Here is a 16,146-nt window from a genome sequence, read left to right as displayed (position 1 = left end):
TCCTGTAACAACCTCACGTCTGTTCTGCACCCAGATGCTCTTGGTGAAAATCTTCCTGAACAGATGCTTCTTGTCTGTATTTCTCGACCTACAACTCATGGTTGTGTAGTTGTTAGATGTCCCAGTGTCGAGTGAAACAATTTACTTTCTGAGCGGGAGACCATGCTGAACATGTCGTCGGTAGATAGATTAGCTTCCTCTTCGGCCGCTATCGAAGCTGGTAAGGGAGACGTCCCCGCTGAATTGCTCCCATGGGCGCAGAGCTCGGCGATGGCTTGTGGGATGATGATTTAAAGACCCTTGTAAGCTGCGACACCGATATCGAAGCCAACGAAAAAGAGCGGAAAGACGAAGAATCCCACCATCTTGACGCGTGGCTTAAATGAGCAGAAGACCGAGAATGAGAGCCGCTGACGATATGCGCGATACCTGAGTTCCGGGACGAAGAGCACGCGCGGTTTGCTGCCGCTACAGATAGCCAAGCTGGATGAAATTCGGGTGAGATTGACTGCGCAAGCTAGTTTCGACCATGTCTCTGATGAGGGTGATGCAGGGTGAGTAGTGTGTTCTAGGGCATGAAGAACGGCGGCGCGGTCCCTACTTGAGAGATTGAGCCTCTGCTCGAGCCAGGATGGAGATAGTGCGAAATGACAATGATTCATCTCAGGAACGGAAAGGCTGGCTGGTAGGGTGGGGCTGTAAATTGGGATTGGGCAATGAAACTTCGGGGAATTGCATTCCAGGCCCATCTGCGTGTCGGCGTCCCCGAGTAGACTGTGGCAATGGTACAGAGTAGTGCTGGTGGTTCAAGCCAGGGACCGTGTGTCAAGGTGAGACAAGCTCTGGTGAGCCTGGGCGAAGATGTGGATAAAGCGAGCTCGAAACCATCGCTCCTCCAGCTCACAGGGTTCCCTCGCTCGACGATAGTAGCACCGGTCTGATTGAGTCACTGCTGTGAGGACGCGGTGGTTCTGCTTTGCACTAGTGGTGATAAGGGCTTGCTCTAGACTTGGGAGCCAAAGAACCTACGCGAGTAGTCTGCTGACCACACAGCCAGAACTGCAGATTTTCGGCATCGTGAGACGTATACAAGGTATTCTACCCAAAAGGTCATTGAAAGCTCAAGGTTAGCTCCGTACCCAGAATGCCGGCAGGTTAGCTACCATGAAGTCCTGACGCGAGCATGGCGGCATTGCCTTCTGTATGACATTCTCGAATGAAAGATCCGGCGGAATGGATCTCTTTATGCTTGACGTTCTCTTAACATATGCCTGACATGGAAGACACGGCCATAGGTCCTGGAGCCTTCCGACAAAGTCGGGGCGCCCCGCTGATGATCTTTGGGATCAGTATTGTCATCTACAATGGGATACCGAACCCTGAAACATTTAGCCAGTAGACATTCTCAACAAATGTCAGGTAGGGTTCCAAAACTTGTGGGAAGAGGGTATGTGGAGCGCGAAGAAGCATACGTAGAAGAGGATTGACATGGTGGGGTGTGGGGCAGCTGCCGTAAGACAACCAGCGGCGATTTGCGACACTCAACAAGGATAGGGACTAAGCTATCAAGCAAGGAAGATATGAGAAGTTAAAGAGAGGTTTAGAAGAGTTCATGCATGAATGAATGAATGAATGAATGAATGAATGAATGAATGAAAGGGAAAGAGGAAAGAGGAAAGGGGAAAGGGAGGGGTGGGGGAATGGAGAGGTGATAAGGGATACTGATGATGATCAGGGGCAGATGCGTACGAGTACGCCAGTAGTCGACTCGACTGGGAATTGTGTTAGCAGGCACGAAGCGAAGATAGTAAGCAAAGTAAAGTAAAGTAGAAGAAGCCGTTGAATACCTCAGGGTCTCACTCTACTCTACTTTATAGAAGACATATTATTGACTCAAAAGTAATAATAATGTTCAGTATCCAGGTTGGAAAAGAAAAGACGTTGATTGTAAGAAGATAATTTTTAAACTTTGACTCAGACCTGAATACAGGAAATCAGGATATGGACAACTTGGCGCACTTCCCGCATTAGGCCGAATAGCCTGACTAGGCCCGTAAAAGTTTAGTCACATAACGAGGACATCGCAGAAAAGGCTGACTATCGGCAACCCACCTTCCTAAGAGCAATCTGACTGCATTAATGACAATTATTCTCAACTTTTTTTAATCAACGCCTCTTCATTTTATGTACCATCCCGGAAATTCCCGTGCATTCATCATGTAAGTTAATAGTACAGTAGGTAGGTAGTAGGTATCGTTCTCATTGCTTTGCCCAGGTACCTATCCCTATCCTCACAGTACACTGCTCCTCTTCACCGAGTACGGCTCCGAGTCGAAGCAATTTCCAACTGGCTTTCACCTTTGTACAAGCAGGTCCACACCTTCATCATGGCCAAGCAATTAAGGCAGTGTAGGATCTTGTTGGATTTACTCATGCGGAATACTCATAGGTACCTACTCCGGCTTTTCCTGGGCCACAATGAAAAAGCACGCATTTTGATCGATGCCCCTTTCTGCAGGCCGTAGCCGTTTGGGCCGACTCTGGGGCGCTGAACACGCAGGAATGCTGTCATTCAAATACGCAATCACTGAAGGGTGGAAGTCGACTACCTTACTTGCGCTTCGGTTAAAACCCGTGGCGTCGTTGATGCAAAACTTACCCAGAGAGGACGCATATACACATGCAACGTATTTACAACGCAAGACACGATGTGACTCATTGAGAACATGGCCCATCGCTCCAAGTCCATACTCTTGTCAGAACACACGGAATGGAAACAAACGCTTTGGAGTATCTACAACTTCTTGATGATTGCCTCTGCGTACTCGTGTGTTTTCGCCTTCCCTCCCAAGTCGCCAGTCAAATACTGGAAGTGTCAGCATGTTGGCTCCAAAAACGATCCGCAGTCGTCTCACCTTTCCTTCTGCCAGAGTATCAAAGATAGCTTTCTGGATTTGGTCTGCATGCTCATGCAGATTCATGTGCTGCAACATCATGATGCTGCTCAGCAGCAGCGCTGTCGGATTTGCAAGGCTCTTGCCTGCAATATCTGGCGCCGAACCGTGCACCGCCTCAAAGATAGAGCATTCGTCTCCAATGTTGCCAGATGGTGTCAAGCCCAATCCACCAATCAGTCCGGCGCACATGTCCGAAAGGATATCACCGTAAAGATTCGGCATCACTAGCACCTTGTCGTTGTAGGGTGTTGGGTCCGTTACAATCTTCAAGCATGCGTTGTCGAGTAGTTCAGCGTCAAACTCAATCTGTGGGAAGTCCTTGCTGATCTCGCGAGCAATGTTCAAGAACAAGCCGTCACTCATCTTCATGATCGTAGCTTTATGCACAACCCGAACCTTCCTCTTGCCTACGTCCTCTGCATACTGAAACGCGAATCTCAATACCCGTTCAGAAGCAGCCCGGGTGATCAATTTTATGCTCTGTACAACACCGTCGATCACGACATGTTCAATCCCACTGTATTCTCCTTCGGTGTTTTCGCGGATAAGGACGGTGTCGACATTGTCATAGGGGGTTTTGTAGCCGGCGATAGACACGCAGGGACGGACGTTGGCAAAGAGGTTGAATGTACGGCGAAGAGTGAGATTGAGAGAGACGTGGCCTTTTCCTATCGGGGTCTGCTACGACATTAGCCTCTGATCCTCTTAGACAGGCGTTGGAAAATCCTACGGCTAGAGGTCCTTTAAGCGCAACGAAGTTTGTTTTGACACTATCAATGGCTTTGTCAGGAATGACGGTTCTGCCGTCCTTCAATTGGGGTGTGACATCTACAGATTCCCACTTGATTGGGACCTGAGAAGTATCAGCTCAAATTTGAGAGCAGAGTAGGAGGTTGCACGTGCCTTAGCTGCGGAGAAGATGTCCTTGACAGACTGCGATATCTCTGGGCCGATACCGTCTCCTTCAATTAGTGTGACTGTATAATTGCCCTGGATCCATGAAAAGATGAGCGCAGTGTTCTTTCAGACTTCTTATCCACTAGGCAAATTGTGTAGGGTCTTTGAGTATTCGGGTATCACATACATCTGAGCCTTTCTTCCCTTTGAACTTGGCAACTTTGTCTTCATATGGGATCGAGTAAGACCTGAATTGAGTCTTGATCACAGGCAGGTTCGTAAGCATTGTCTTCAGATGCAGCACATGCAATTGGACCTCACATACTTGTGCTATTGGTGCTATTGCGGGGACCCATGGGCGAGACACGTTAGCTATACGCAGACACTGCCTCGCTGGAACAGTAAACGAGCGACTAGCTATCATCTTGGAAACCCGTGTGCTCTCTTGGCGCACGATTGGTCCCCCAGAAGCTGTAGGAAAGTGAGGTAACAGTTTTGAATATGAGTATGTAAGGACAGCTGATAGAGAAGAAGCAATTTACCTGCAGCTCAACTCAACCCTCCCGCGCTATTGCTTCGGAACGAAACCTTATGTTCCATTGCACCTCGGCTGGTCCCGCATACAAGTCGAAGCTCTGGGGTACACAACTGTCGCATGGTTCAGAGTGCAATCCATCAGCGAGTCTTACTATTGATCTTAGAAGCCTTCCAAAATTCACGCAACCTTGTGGATAACCACAGATGCTGCCAGAATGAACGATGAGCATACAATCCTCAATCATTACAATCTGACCAGTCCTTTCCCCACAGCTTGGCCTGCAGAGAAAGATGAAAGTGACGCTTCAGAGGAGGAACTTACCGCGAGCGGTCCCTCAAAGACTGCCATTGGTCAATCCAGATCGAGGTACTCGGCTCTGCAACGCAATGGCAGCGATCATCGTCGCTTAATACCCGGGTCCCAGAAGCTTCGGGACGGTCATGAGAATCTGGTACAGAGGGACGAGCCTGACCCTCTCGGAGTGACGGATAGTGTTATACGTGTGCTGAGACAAAAGGGTCTGCCGGTCGAGGAAGACCAGCGGTTAAGTGAGGACTGTCCATCCTTTTACGATCACAGCATGCTGATTGCGTTCAGGGAACAGATTCCTCCTATCCTCTACTACCTTTTCTCCAAATCTATATCTATCACAGGTCCATTCAAATGCTTCAACCCAATCCTTGCTGCAAGGTCTCGACTTTCTCTCGCGATCTATAGATCAGAAATCTGCGTCTTTAAAAGTACTCGTGGAGTCTAATTTTGAACGATTCGTCCGGGCAAAAACCACGATTGACAATGTCTACTCCGAGATGCGTAACCAAGGCGCAGAGCCCGAACAGGACAGATCACGCACTCACTCCCGAGTCACCAGCAGGGGCAGCACACATTTCAGGAACGCCAGCGGGCAGGGTCCTCTATCTCCTGGAAGAGGCGCCAACAAGCCATTGCAAAGCGACAAGAGAAAGAACGCCCTGACGAAGGAGAGCGAGTACGGAGTGCAAGGCATCAAAGCTCCTCTGATCGAGGTTGCAGTCAAGGCTGAAGAAATATGGGGTCCAGCTTTGGGTGGACGAGAACGGGAGGGAAGCTTGAAGTCAGTAATGGATTCTGTCGACAAAAGCCACGAGATACTCAAGGTGGGAAAGGCTGTGTCCGAGTGCATCAAGCGCAATGACTACGAGGGTCTGGTGAGAGAATACTCTGGAGCTCGAAAATATACAGAAGACGCCAGGCAAATAGCCAGCAACGCATCGAATGGCCACGCACAGCTCACGGACTCCCAAGTCCATCAAATCGTCATCACTGGCCGCATGTGGTCCGAAGTGGAGGACCGGATCGAACATTTCAAGCGCGACATCTGGCGGAAGCTAACCAACGTTCAGAACAACGCAACATCATCCACAGAACGTAATGCGCAGGATGATCACATGGCGCTAATCGGCATCCTTTTAGAACTTGGAGTGGAAGACAATCCAATCTGGGTATGGCTGCTGAGCCGATATGACCATTTGAAGAACAAGATCAATGCTACCTTTGAGCGCTCAAGGGTAGAAATTGAGGTCCTTCGCAGAAGACTTGCGAACATAGAACCACCATTTTCTCGGGTCGTTGCTAGTCATCTGCAAAGCCCCGCTCGGAAGGACGCTGACGAAACGAGCAAAGACCTGGATACGCCGCCTGTTCTAGAGCTTTGGGATCTCATATATAATTCGTTGAACAACCTGCTGTCAGTGCAGGGTGGGATCCTGGGCGAAGTAATTGAATTTTGGGGCAATGCTCAGACCTTCATTGACGGCAAAGGACAGAAAACACTGCCAATAGGGATCGACGGCCGTAGCCGAAAACATCACCGACTGTCTACAGATGGTGTCAAAGATCTCCAAAACGGAGCCGCCGAGCTCGTTGGCATATTGCAAGAGAACATATACTCGTTTTTCGCAGACCCTCCGATCGAAGATATTTCCATGCTTTATTCCCCAACAACACCAACACCGGTCACACCACAATCTGCCACACTGTCGCCGTATGCCCACCAGGATTCTCGTTTCAAATTCGATGAAAACCATCCACCGCCTCCTTCCCTTCGACGAGGTGAAGCATGGGAAGAGTTCGCGTTCTGGCCTCCATACGCAAATTCGCTGAGCGGAGTACACTACCTCGAAAAGCTTCTCACTTTGCTTGGCTCAGCAGCAAGTGAAGCTATTGCCATGCGCCCAATAGCATCTGGGCACACTTTGTCCGAAAAGCTGAGGACCATGGTCACTAGTGCGCGAGAAAGGTCGGCACGAGCAGCGTGTGCGGCATGGGGTCGAGACGCTGAGATGTGTAAGGTTATGGAGGATTGGTCACGGGCGTCCGATCAGCCTGAACTGACCAATATGCCGGCTCGATTTTCAGCTTTGGAGAACACGGTGTTGTCAGGCATGCAGAAGATACTCTACATACCTGAAGCAGCTGTGACCAAGTCCGGATCAGTAGCTGTTGTTTCCCCTCCGACTGCAAAGCTGGTACAGATGGTCAGAAGTCAGTTCGTAACGTCACTCTACAAAGCCTTGTCTGGTATGGTTGAGAACGCCGAGAGTTCAAAGCCACACAACGCGAAAGACGAGGTCGCAAGCTCCGATGACATGGTTGGCTCAAGAGTCATCGACGAAAGCCTTCATGGAAAGAATAAAGTGACTTCCTCCACGCAGCTTCTCTTCGACAATCCGCTAACACTGCACAGAACATCCGCAAGCTCCTGACCCTCTCCAACCTCGCAGCTCTTCAAAGCTCTATCGTCCCTAACCTGACCTCCCAATTCGAAAGCAACTTCTCCATAACGCTTACTGACGAATCCAAAACCCTCCGTGATGCTCTTTCCCAAATCTCCGAACGCCTTTTTCTCTCCTATACGCAACCTACAGCCAATGAGCTTTCCTCTATCATCTATGCCGGCATCTCCTCTTCAGATTGGGTACCCGCCACCGCCCGTCCGTCCGCCGTCCAGCCATATGTCTACGAATCGTTATTGCTACTAGTCTATGTGCACACTGAAGTCTCCACAACCGCGGCACCATTGACCAATCAGATTCTCTCTCACCTCCTCGAACAAATGAGTCTAGCTTTCCTAGAGGCATTTAAACAAAGGTCGCGATATCCCCTTGCGGCTCTCATGCAAGCAACGCTTGACGTCGAGTTCGTCGCTCAGACTTTGAGTCAGTACACGACAGAGAAAGCGAGCGAGACTCAGTCCAAGATATATATCGAGCTTGACGCTGGCACAACGCCAGATGCAAGTAAACGATTGCAAGGAGAGTTACCCGAGATGAGGATGGTCTTGAAAAGACTAAGGGAAGGCACTAGGAGCGAGTTCCTCTGTTTCAAAAGGGAGAAGAAGCTCCAGAGCTGAGATCGAGACGTATAAGCAGTCACTATGAAATCATTGATGCGACGTTTATGTCAAGATACTGCGCTACCCATAGAGCGTGCCACACAAGGTTCGCAATCGACTCGCGTCCATTATGGACCCATTTTTCCAGGCCATTAGCCGTCGCTGGCGCAATGTGCAACCGTCTGCCATGAGCATAGAGCTTTATGCGTATGATGTCAAGGAAACATCTCTAGTCGGAGGCTTCAGCAGGCTTTGTCCCAAAAACATCGCACACTCCAGCACTTTGTTCACCTTGGCCGTCGTGTATACGTAGCTTGCGCAATCATAACCTCAGCTCACTACCGTTTAATGTCACTTTTCCTTCCTTGCCTGAGTGCTATGCGGCTGAAGATAACCAAGTGAGTCTGACATTTGCGTCTAACTTCGTTCAGACCAATAATCCTACTATCATATCACCCACATTTCTGTTGAATCCTCTTCAACATTTGCACCGATGACAGGGCTAAGCCATAGCGACGACAAAATGTCAAGCGACGATGAGCAAGTCTCGGTTCTCGTCGTTGGGGGCGGCCCCACTGGTTTACTCACCGGCTATGGTCTGGCTCGTTCAGGAATTGCCTGTGTGCTTGCGGAGAAAAATCTAGGAACCACAAAGTGGCCCAAGATGGATCTTACCAACTGCAGGTCGATGGAAATCCTACGAACGTGGGGTATCGCCCAGGAGTATCGAGATCAAAAGGGTGCAGTGCCAGACGAGTATCAGTCCGACTCTCATTTTTACACAAGTATGAATGAAGACGGGCTGCTGCTTGCAAATTGGGTATCTGATTGGTGGAATGTTCTAATGATATGGCGCTGATCATGGGGATAGGCATTACCCTCGATGAAAGACTGGCAGGATGAAATCCAAGCCAATAACAATGGGAGTCAGCCAGCCGAAACCGGTCAGCGATGTTCTCAGATAATTTTCGAGACATGGATGAAGCGGAAGTGCCTTGAGCAACGGCTGATTGATTGTCGATTTGGCTACGAGTTCCAATCTCTTGTAGAGAGCGACGGGGAAGTTACCGCAACTTTCACGGATCAAGCCAATGACACAAGAGTGATTCGAAGTCGATTTTTGGTGAGCTGCGATGGAGGGCAGAGTCGAGTACGAAAGAGCGCGGGAGTCAAAATGGTTGGAGGACAAATGTTAGAATCCACTCCTCCCTCCCAAAGGTTGCACACTGAATCGATTGATTTAGGCTTGCGACAATGCTCCTCGTCCATTTCCGATCCAGAGAGTTTGCGAAATTGCGTCGTTTTGGTCGTTTTGGCATGCCTTTCCTCCTGACAGGGTGAGTACATCTCAAATCCTTGCCATAAGTTCGATTAGGAATCTGAGTTGTATGGGATGTTTCCCAACCTCTGGAAATGGGACCAAATTTGGTTCGGTCCTGGAAGAGATCAGCTAACCCTAGAAACCACAACAGAGCTTCTTGATTGCCCAGGACGCAGTGTATTGGATTGTCCCCTCTCTTTGGACGTTAAAAGACTGACAGCCATATAGAGATACCTTCACCGCGCACTTAATGCTGGACAACCCAAACATCACGGCAACAACCTTAGACCCCCAAGAGGCTATTTACCGGGTTTTAGCAGGGGCGGCAGGCAAATATCCCGTAAAGATTGGCCAGATCCTTTTCTGTAACATATGGCACCCTAACCTCGCTCTTGCGGAACACTACGCATCTGACTCAGGAGCGGTTATCTTAGCAGGAGATGCCGGTATGTTGATCCATCTTCAAGAGGTCATATGTCTGACTGGATTTAGCTCACAAGGATCCACCGCACGGCGGGTACGGTATGAGTTCTGGCGTCGAAGATGCCCTTGCCGTTAGCTGGGGATTAGCCGCCGTTCTCAAGGGTTATGGAGGCCCATGTTTACTGGCTTCGTACCTAGATGAACAAAGGTCAACCATGATTGACCGCCTAGAGCGTTGCAGGCGCCATGTCATCGAGCATAAACTAAGGGTATAGTGGTATCAGGATAACCCAAAGCTTCTGACCGCTGGCACTCCCGCCGGCATTGCGTTGCGGGAGAAGCTTTCTTCCTACATTACCACATCCGGTAGCGAGTATCGAGATCGAGGAATAGAACTGGACTCTCGCTACAAGTCCGCTGCAATATCTTCTGACAATACCGAGGAACCGCCATATGATGTGAAAGCTTACGTCTCTAGTATGGACCCCCCAATTATTTCATCTGTCTCATATTCCGATTCCGTCACGCTGATCAATCGATAGGTACCAGACCCGGCCACCGAGCTCCTCATGTCTTTCTCAAGGACGGTAAAACAAGTACTGTTGATCTCATTGCTGGCCAATGGACCCTTGTTGACTTTGTGGACTCATGTTCCGACAGCACCGCGGTGGACGGGTTTGTTCCCATGGCACGAAAGCAATTCGGCATTCCCTTGAACCACGCTGTTCTGCGATCCGAGCAAGCCGCTCATAGCATATGGGGAACTAATTTGGCGCTCTGCCGTCCAGACGGTCACGTTGCCTGGCGTGCCAATACCATGCCCGAATCTGCCGAAGCGAGGAAAGAGATTCTAGCAACCGTGACTGGATACCAGATTCATGAGGATTATAACAAGCGAGAGATGGACGAAGATAGGGTACGCGCTAAAGTTGGGATCGCTACCTCTTTTCAGACTGCTGTACTTGCGCACGACGACGACGACGATGATGATAAAGGCGTCTGAAAGATTGTCATTTTTTTATTTTTTTTTCTCACTCACACGTCGCACTTGACACGTGACATATCTGAGATACTCCCGAGTATTAACCCCTTTCCCTTTTAGCACGGAATTCCGGAAAGTCAATTCGTTATGACGAAATACCTCGGGCTGCTTGCCGACGAAGGGGAATTAAATGTCATTCACTCGATTCTCTTCTTCATGTTTACCGCTCATACTTATTGATTTGATAGAAAAAGAAAATACAAACATAATCTTACATTGACCTGTCAATCCTACTTACTTCTTTTACTTCTTTACTTCCTCCTACACATTTCAAGGGCACAACAACCTCGTTGGCATCGAGAGTAAAAGCAAATCATGCCTCCCTCCGTATGTCCCAAAAATTTAAAAATGTCTATACAAGAACATCAATATACTAATGTTTGCTTCTATTAGGGTCTGGCAATACTCATTGGAGCGGTCAGTTCCCACAGTAGCCTCGCCATCCCCATAGAGGCATTGACAGCCTTTCTACACAGGGACCTACCAGCGGCGCAGGCATATGTAGAATACTCGCACATCCATCTCATGGAAATCTTGCCGTCGCTGTTCTGGCTCGAAATTCGGATAATCTGAATGCGGTAGCGAAAGGAATCCGCTCGTCCACTCCCAACCCAGTAGAAGCCTTTCCCACCGACACCTCGCCCGAGAAGCTCTCCAAAGCTTTCTCCGACATCCGCTCCCATAGCTCCTTCAAGGGCTTGAAGCTCAAGGTGGCTGTTTTTCATGTCAAACATGCCTCCAAGGTAACACACTGCTCTGACGTTTTTGATTCTTACTTCACCTGACATGCAAACGATAGAAACCTTTTCTTGAGGAATCTCATTCCGATTTCACCGAATCGCTCAACACGTATGTTGGAGGTGCAATGGCATTTTCAAAGGAGGTAGTGAGGATGCTCTTCGACCAACACGGACAGATACTTCTGGCAGACGGTGGTGGAAAGAAAGGCACACTGATCTTTACTGGGACCCTCGGGGCCATGAGAACGAATGCGAACTTTGCGGCATATGGAGCTTCGCGGTCAGGGGCACGGTCGCTGGCCCAAGCCTTAGCGAAAGAGTACTCGCCGAGTAAGTGCGCTTTTGTATTGGATCTTTCGCATTGTGTACCGTGCACAGAGTCGCAAGAAATACTTGGAGTCTTCTATCCAACAGATACGTCTTGTTGTTCAACCATAGAATTGGACTGAAAATGTTGACTCTAAAATATCTAGGTGGCATACATGTCGTACATACAATAGCAAACGGGTAAGTACATCGCCAAGTCATCGCATCCTGTATTCTGGGGCGGGAGAAGTGTAGAGGAAAAGGCCCTGTCTTTGAATCAACTTCCACCTAGAGAAATCCTGCTAATTCCGACAACTTACCAAGCGGGATCAAGGACGAAGATGGGGAAGCACAGCACCAGGGCAAAGTCATGAAGGCTGAAAGCGTGGGGTGAGCCGACTTTGATCTGAGAACATTGTGGATACGTACTGACCGTCGAACAAAGTAAAACGTATCTATGGCTAGCGAACCAGGAACCAGACCTGTGGACACATGAATTGGATTTGAGACCTGCTCAAGAAAAGTTCTGATGTTACTTGTATCAAAAAGACCAACAACGGGATAGTCGAGCGAAGCACCGACAAAATGAGCGTACGTAGAGCCTGGCACCACCCAAAGAAGTGCCCTTTCTGATCCTTTCTGGCCTTTTCGTGATTCATGGCAAAAGGATGAAAGCGGCCTGTTAAAAAGCAAAAGTCTAAATCCTTCAATCTGGCGCCGCTCACAGAGGTAATCTGAACGCAGACTGTTCGTATTGTGTGGTCGCAAGCCAGAGGTTGTTGAGCGCTTGAGCTTTCGGCATTCTCAGGACCGGTCGGGCTTTGGAGCTCTGTCCTCTGCTATGAGGATTAACGACGACCAGAGTACTCAGAAAAGGCTAGCGAGATGATTCATTTTCAGGCCTCAAGCGAAGTGGGAAACCCACCCATTCCAATCGACGATAGACTGTAGATAGCATCGAAATTCGATTGCTGGCGATAGGACGTTGAATCAAAATCAATCACTGCAAGCACGAAAGGAAAAGGTTGGCAATGGAAAAGATTGGCAGTGTTGCTCAGAATCTATTGAAAGGGTTGTATGCAGGCAAACAGTCAGCAGCATGATTTACCACACCTCGTCTTCCGCTACGTCATAGTCGACTTCGGTGTTGGCCAACACAGTTCCCTTGTCAGCGTGATGATCATCCGCCCTTGTGCCACCCATTCCTGTGTCGCCATCGGTCTCCGCCTGTTTCGGTGTCGGTTGGCCAGACACACCTGGAGCATTAAACCACGCGAAATCCAGTTTTCCGACCAATGGAATATCATGAACGCCGTACATAAAGGTCTCTGCCGTGGGTCGGTCTTTGAAAGTAACGACTTGGGTATCAGGGCGATCCGGATGACCTTCGATGGCCTCGAACTCGCCCACTCCCTGCATTTCCACAACATCAGTCTCCAAAGTGTCAGCCAAAGAGTCCAAAGTCGAAGACCTACCAGCAAATACTGCCTCAGAGCCTCGTCTTTCTCTCCACTGAGGTCGCCCGTGACCGCCACTTTTTCGTTCGATTATCCAAGTTGTATTTCCCACCGCCTCTGCCCACAAAAGCGCTTCTGCCACGGGGGTTTCCCCTGAATGATTCCGAGCCCGAGGCAAACCCTTCCCAACCTAGTAGATTCAGAGTCAGTATTGCCTGTTCGAGGTTGTCTATCGAGCCTTGGAACATGTCTACAGAATAGGCGGCTCCAAGACGTGTCTCAAGACTCAACATGGACTCGGAAAATACGCACCGCGATAGGAACCCCGACCCCTGCCTCTTCCTCGTCCTCTATATTGGTAAGGCGTATCGCTTAGCGCTGAATCCAGGCCCAGGCTCTTAGCCTCTGCCTCCAGTTCTGCGACTTTCTCCCGTAACGCCTTCGTGTGCGCGCTCACTTTGTTGTCGTCCGCCCCATGGCTTCCATTTGTAGCGTCAGTCATTGATGTATCGCCGTTAGGAGCCACAACCTTTGCCGCTAACTTTTCGAGCAGCCTCCGCTTCTCTTCGGCTTGCTTCTGGGCTAATTCTTCTTTCTGCTTCTCTAGCGCATGCCTCTTTGCTTCCACGTCTTTCATCTGGACTTTCTTCTCCTCCAGCTTCTTCTGAGCTGCCACCGCATCTCGCTCGAACTTCTCTCTATCAAAGGGTGGTCCTTCGTCCTTGGACATGGGAGGCGACTTTACGGTTCCTTTGGCAGTCGCTGGTGGAGTAGGTAGTCCACCGGGCTTATACCAGTAGACCTTAACAAATCTATTTTCGAATATAACTTTCGGGCTTTCATAGGCTCTCCTGGCAGCCATGTAATCGTCGTACTTGACTAAAGCAAGGCGTTTATATGGCTGCATTGTGACTTGCTCAATGTTGCCAAACTCGGAAAAGAAGTCTCGGACAGATCGGTCGTCGAATTTCTCCTCTGGAATCTGTTCGACAACAATAGTGGTTATGGACCGGTCGTGGTTGGGACCCGCTTGAGAAAAGTCGGCCCGGTGGTTGTTGCGCCGCTGCAAGAATCCCCCCCCGGTCTCCTCTTCCTCTTCCTTGAGTATACCCATTTCCTCGGTGCTCCTGTGATCCACCGTGTCCATTCGACGTAGGGGAGGTAGCCTGCGGGTTCATAATGGTCGAATTCTTCGGGTCGTATTCTGGACAACATTAGCTCCACCCACTTCACATAGATGGGAAACCTACCGTCTTGACCAGATGCGACCAGTCGATCTGTGCCGTGCTCGTAGGGACAAGCGTCCCCCCTTTCGCAAAAGAATTTCTCATCGTAATCCCTACATCGCTCCCTATGAGTGTTTCTCCGGGGCCCATGTGAAGGTGATAGGCTTTGCCCTCCGAATTGGGGTAAAACGTTCGGTGAGCCTGCTTGAGGAAGCGGTGGCATGCCAGGAAGCGGCGGTAATCCCATAGCTTGCATGGCCATTATTGTCGCAAGCGGATCATTGGGATCGAAAGGCGGCGGCATTGGCATATTTTGAAAGCCCAGTGCTACCGGTGAGGCTCGTGCTTGAGGATACATGGATTCTTGAAAGCCTCCTCTTCCATTTCTAGGCACGAATGCATCTGCTCTACCACCCCTGCCACCTCTCCGCATCTGCTTTATTTGGCGCTCACCTCGCGAATAATGCGAGTCAATCCCAGGACCCTCTTCTTGTCTGTCATTGTACGAGCGCTTCCTTGACTCTTGATATCCCCCGTGCAACCCTCGCCCAACGCCAAGTGAGCCGTATGCGCCAGCAGGTCCTGAGGGAGCTGCGAAAGTTGGACTGGTGGACGAAGCGCTCTGAGGAATCAAATTCCTGGGAGAGTAGGATCTGGTATGGATTGCCTTGAATATCTCGTCGACGAATGTGGCAGTGTCTAGGTTATAACACAGGGCCACGGTCAGCCTGAAGCTCACGCTAGCATGTACTGCATCTCTTGGGATTTCCTACATACTGTCTTTCAGGAAGTCTTCCAGGCAATCGACTGCGGTCGTCCTTAGCTCTGACTCTGGGGTGTCTGCGCGCATCAAAGCTATAACGTAATCTGCCAGGACGTCGGAATCTGCGTCGGAGCTTCAAAATTGCGGCAGTCAGCAAGACTCGAGATCATGAGGAATGATCTAGAAGTCTGGAAGGAAACCTTCTCAGCAATGGATCCTCACATACATGTTCTCGAGTCTCTTCACCACCCATGTTTTCAACTCTGCGGCATCTTCTTCTTCGATCAGCATCTTGTCAGGTGAAGGGCCAACTATCGACTTGGCCGGAATAGATGGTACAGAGCTCAGCTCTAGAACTAGGCCAAAGGCAAATGTGAAGCAAAATATAACAATGTACTTCACTTTGTTTGCTATTTTTCCGCCGGCAAATAGTTTGACCGCTAGCTTACCCCTATATTCTTAATCATTAGAAAACAAAAAAGTTCCCGCAAGCACCCCCCCCCCTGGAAAACAGGGATTGAAATTTCTTAAATATCTTTATAATTATTACTCTTTATAATCTATTATTTATATTACTCTTACTTATAATAATAATTAATTAATTCTAAGATTTTTAAAAGATTTTAATTTAAATATTATAAGATATAACATATCTCTAATTATATAATTATTACGTTTTTAATTATATTCTTAATATAACTTAACGATTTCTTTAACTTTCTTCTTCGATAGCTTTTAATAATTTAACTTATATTATTTAAAGAAATATCTTTCTTTATACTTTATAACTACTTTTACTAATTTAAGAATATACTTACTTTCTTTTTATCGTAACTCTAATAGTAATACTTAATAGAAAAAAGAAAAAAGTTCTATAGTTCTAGTATATCTTAAGATTAAAAATTAAAATATTAATTATTTTAATATAGATTTATAATTATAATTAATTATAATTTAAAAATTATATATTTTATATATTATATATTTAAGTATTTATTATTAAAGAATTTAAAAAAAACGTAAGTAAAATATTAAAATATTAATTTAATATTACGTTAAAAAATTATCTCGACTATTAAATAAGTTTTAAGATTAAGATTTTT

At 48.3% G+C, this 16,146-nt stretch overlaps 7 protein-coding genes across 7 annotated transcripts; 3 read left to right on the top strand and 4 right to left on the bottom strand.

Annotated features, from left to right (window-relative positions):
• Window positions 1–2,794: 2,794 nt before the first annotated feature.
• On the bottom strand, window positions 2,795–4,278 carry HO173_013426 (uncharacterized protein; the record flags this gene model as incomplete). Its single annotated transcript, XM_037315243.1, has 4 exons — window positions 2,795–2,866; window positions 2,916–3,635; window positions 3,688–3,810; window positions 4,042–4,278. 4 exons carry the CDS (start codon window positions 4,276–4,278, stop codon window positions 2,795–2,797), a joined length of 1,152 nt encoding a protein of 383 aa, XP_037157873.1.
• Window positions 4,279–4,606: 328 nt separating this feature from the next.
• Window positions 4,607–7,783, top strand: HO173_013425 (uncharacterized protein; the record flags this gene model as incomplete). Its single annotated transcript, XM_037315242.1, has 3 exons — window positions 4,607–4,940; window positions 4,990–7,067; window positions 7,118–7,783. 3 exons carry the CDS (start codon window positions 4,607–4,609, stop codon window positions 7,781–7,783), a joined length of 3,078 nt encoding a protein of 1,025 aa, XP_037157872.1.
• Window positions 7,784–8,288: 505 nt separating this feature from the next.
• On the top strand, window positions 8,289–10,512 carry HO173_013424 (uncharacterized protein; the record flags this gene model as incomplete). Its single annotated transcript, XM_037315241.1, has 2 exons — window positions 8,289–8,505; window positions 10,052–10,512. The coding sequence occupies 2 exons, from the start codon at window positions 8,289–8,291 to the stop codon at window positions 10,510–10,512; spliced, it is 678 nt and encodes a 225-aa protein (XP_037157871.1).
• Window positions 10,513–10,866: 354 nt separating this feature from the next.
• Window positions 10,867–12,127, top strand: HO173_013423 (uncharacterized protein; the record flags this gene model as incomplete). Its single annotated transcript, XM_037315240.1, has 7 exons — window positions 10,867–10,878; window positions 10,945–10,968; window positions 11,028–11,294; window positions 11,351–11,621; window positions 11,765–11,798; window positions 11,922–11,987; window positions 12,043–12,127. 7 exons carry the CDS (start codon window positions 10,867–10,869, stop codon window positions 12,125–12,127), a joined length of 759 nt encoding a protein of 252 aa, XP_037157870.1.
• Window positions 12,128–12,318: 191 nt separating this feature from the next.
• HO173_013422 (uncharacterized protein) lies at window positions 12,319–13,016 on the bottom strand (the record flags this gene model as incomplete). The annotated part of the gene is made up of 2 exons (XM_037315239.1): window positions 12,319–12,436; window positions 12,706–13,016. 2 exons carry the CDS (start codon window positions 13,014–13,016, stop codon window positions 12,319–12,321), a joined length of 429 nt encoding a protein of 142 aa, XP_037157869.1.
• A 70-nt stretch (window positions 13,017–13,086) lies between these two features.
• On the bottom strand, window positions 13,087–13,961 carry HO173_013421 (uncharacterized protein; the record flags this gene model as incomplete). The annotated part of the gene is made up of 2 exons (XM_037315238.1): window positions 13,087–13,244; window positions 13,367–13,961. 2 exons carry the CDS (start codon window positions 13,959–13,961, stop codon window positions 13,087–13,089), a joined length of 753 nt encoding a protein of 250 aa, XP_037157868.1.
• Window positions 13,962–14,056: 95 nt separating this feature from the next.
• Window positions 14,057–15,334, bottom strand: HO173_013420 (uncharacterized protein; the record flags this gene model as incomplete). The annotated part of the gene is made up of 3 exons (XM_037315237.1): window positions 14,057–14,979; window positions 15,058–15,176; window positions 15,270–15,334. The coding sequence occupies 3 exons, from the start codon at window positions 15,332–15,334 to the stop codon at window positions 14,057–14,059; spliced, it is 1,107 nt and encodes a 368-aa protein (XP_037157867.1).
• Between the last annotated feature and the right edge of the window lie 812 nt (window positions 15,335–16,146).

This window comes from Letharia columbiana (assembly GCF_014066305.1).
Source record: "Letharia columbiana isolate WasteWater2 chromosome Unknown xpSc0000139_s0, whole genome shotgun sequence".
NCBI lineage: Eukaryota > Fungi > Ascomycota > Lecanoromycetes > Lecanorales > Parmeliaceae > Letharia > Letharia columbiana.
The sequence above is the reverse complement of the archived record's forward strand: the minus strand, read 5'-3'. Positions and strand labels throughout refer to the sequence as shown.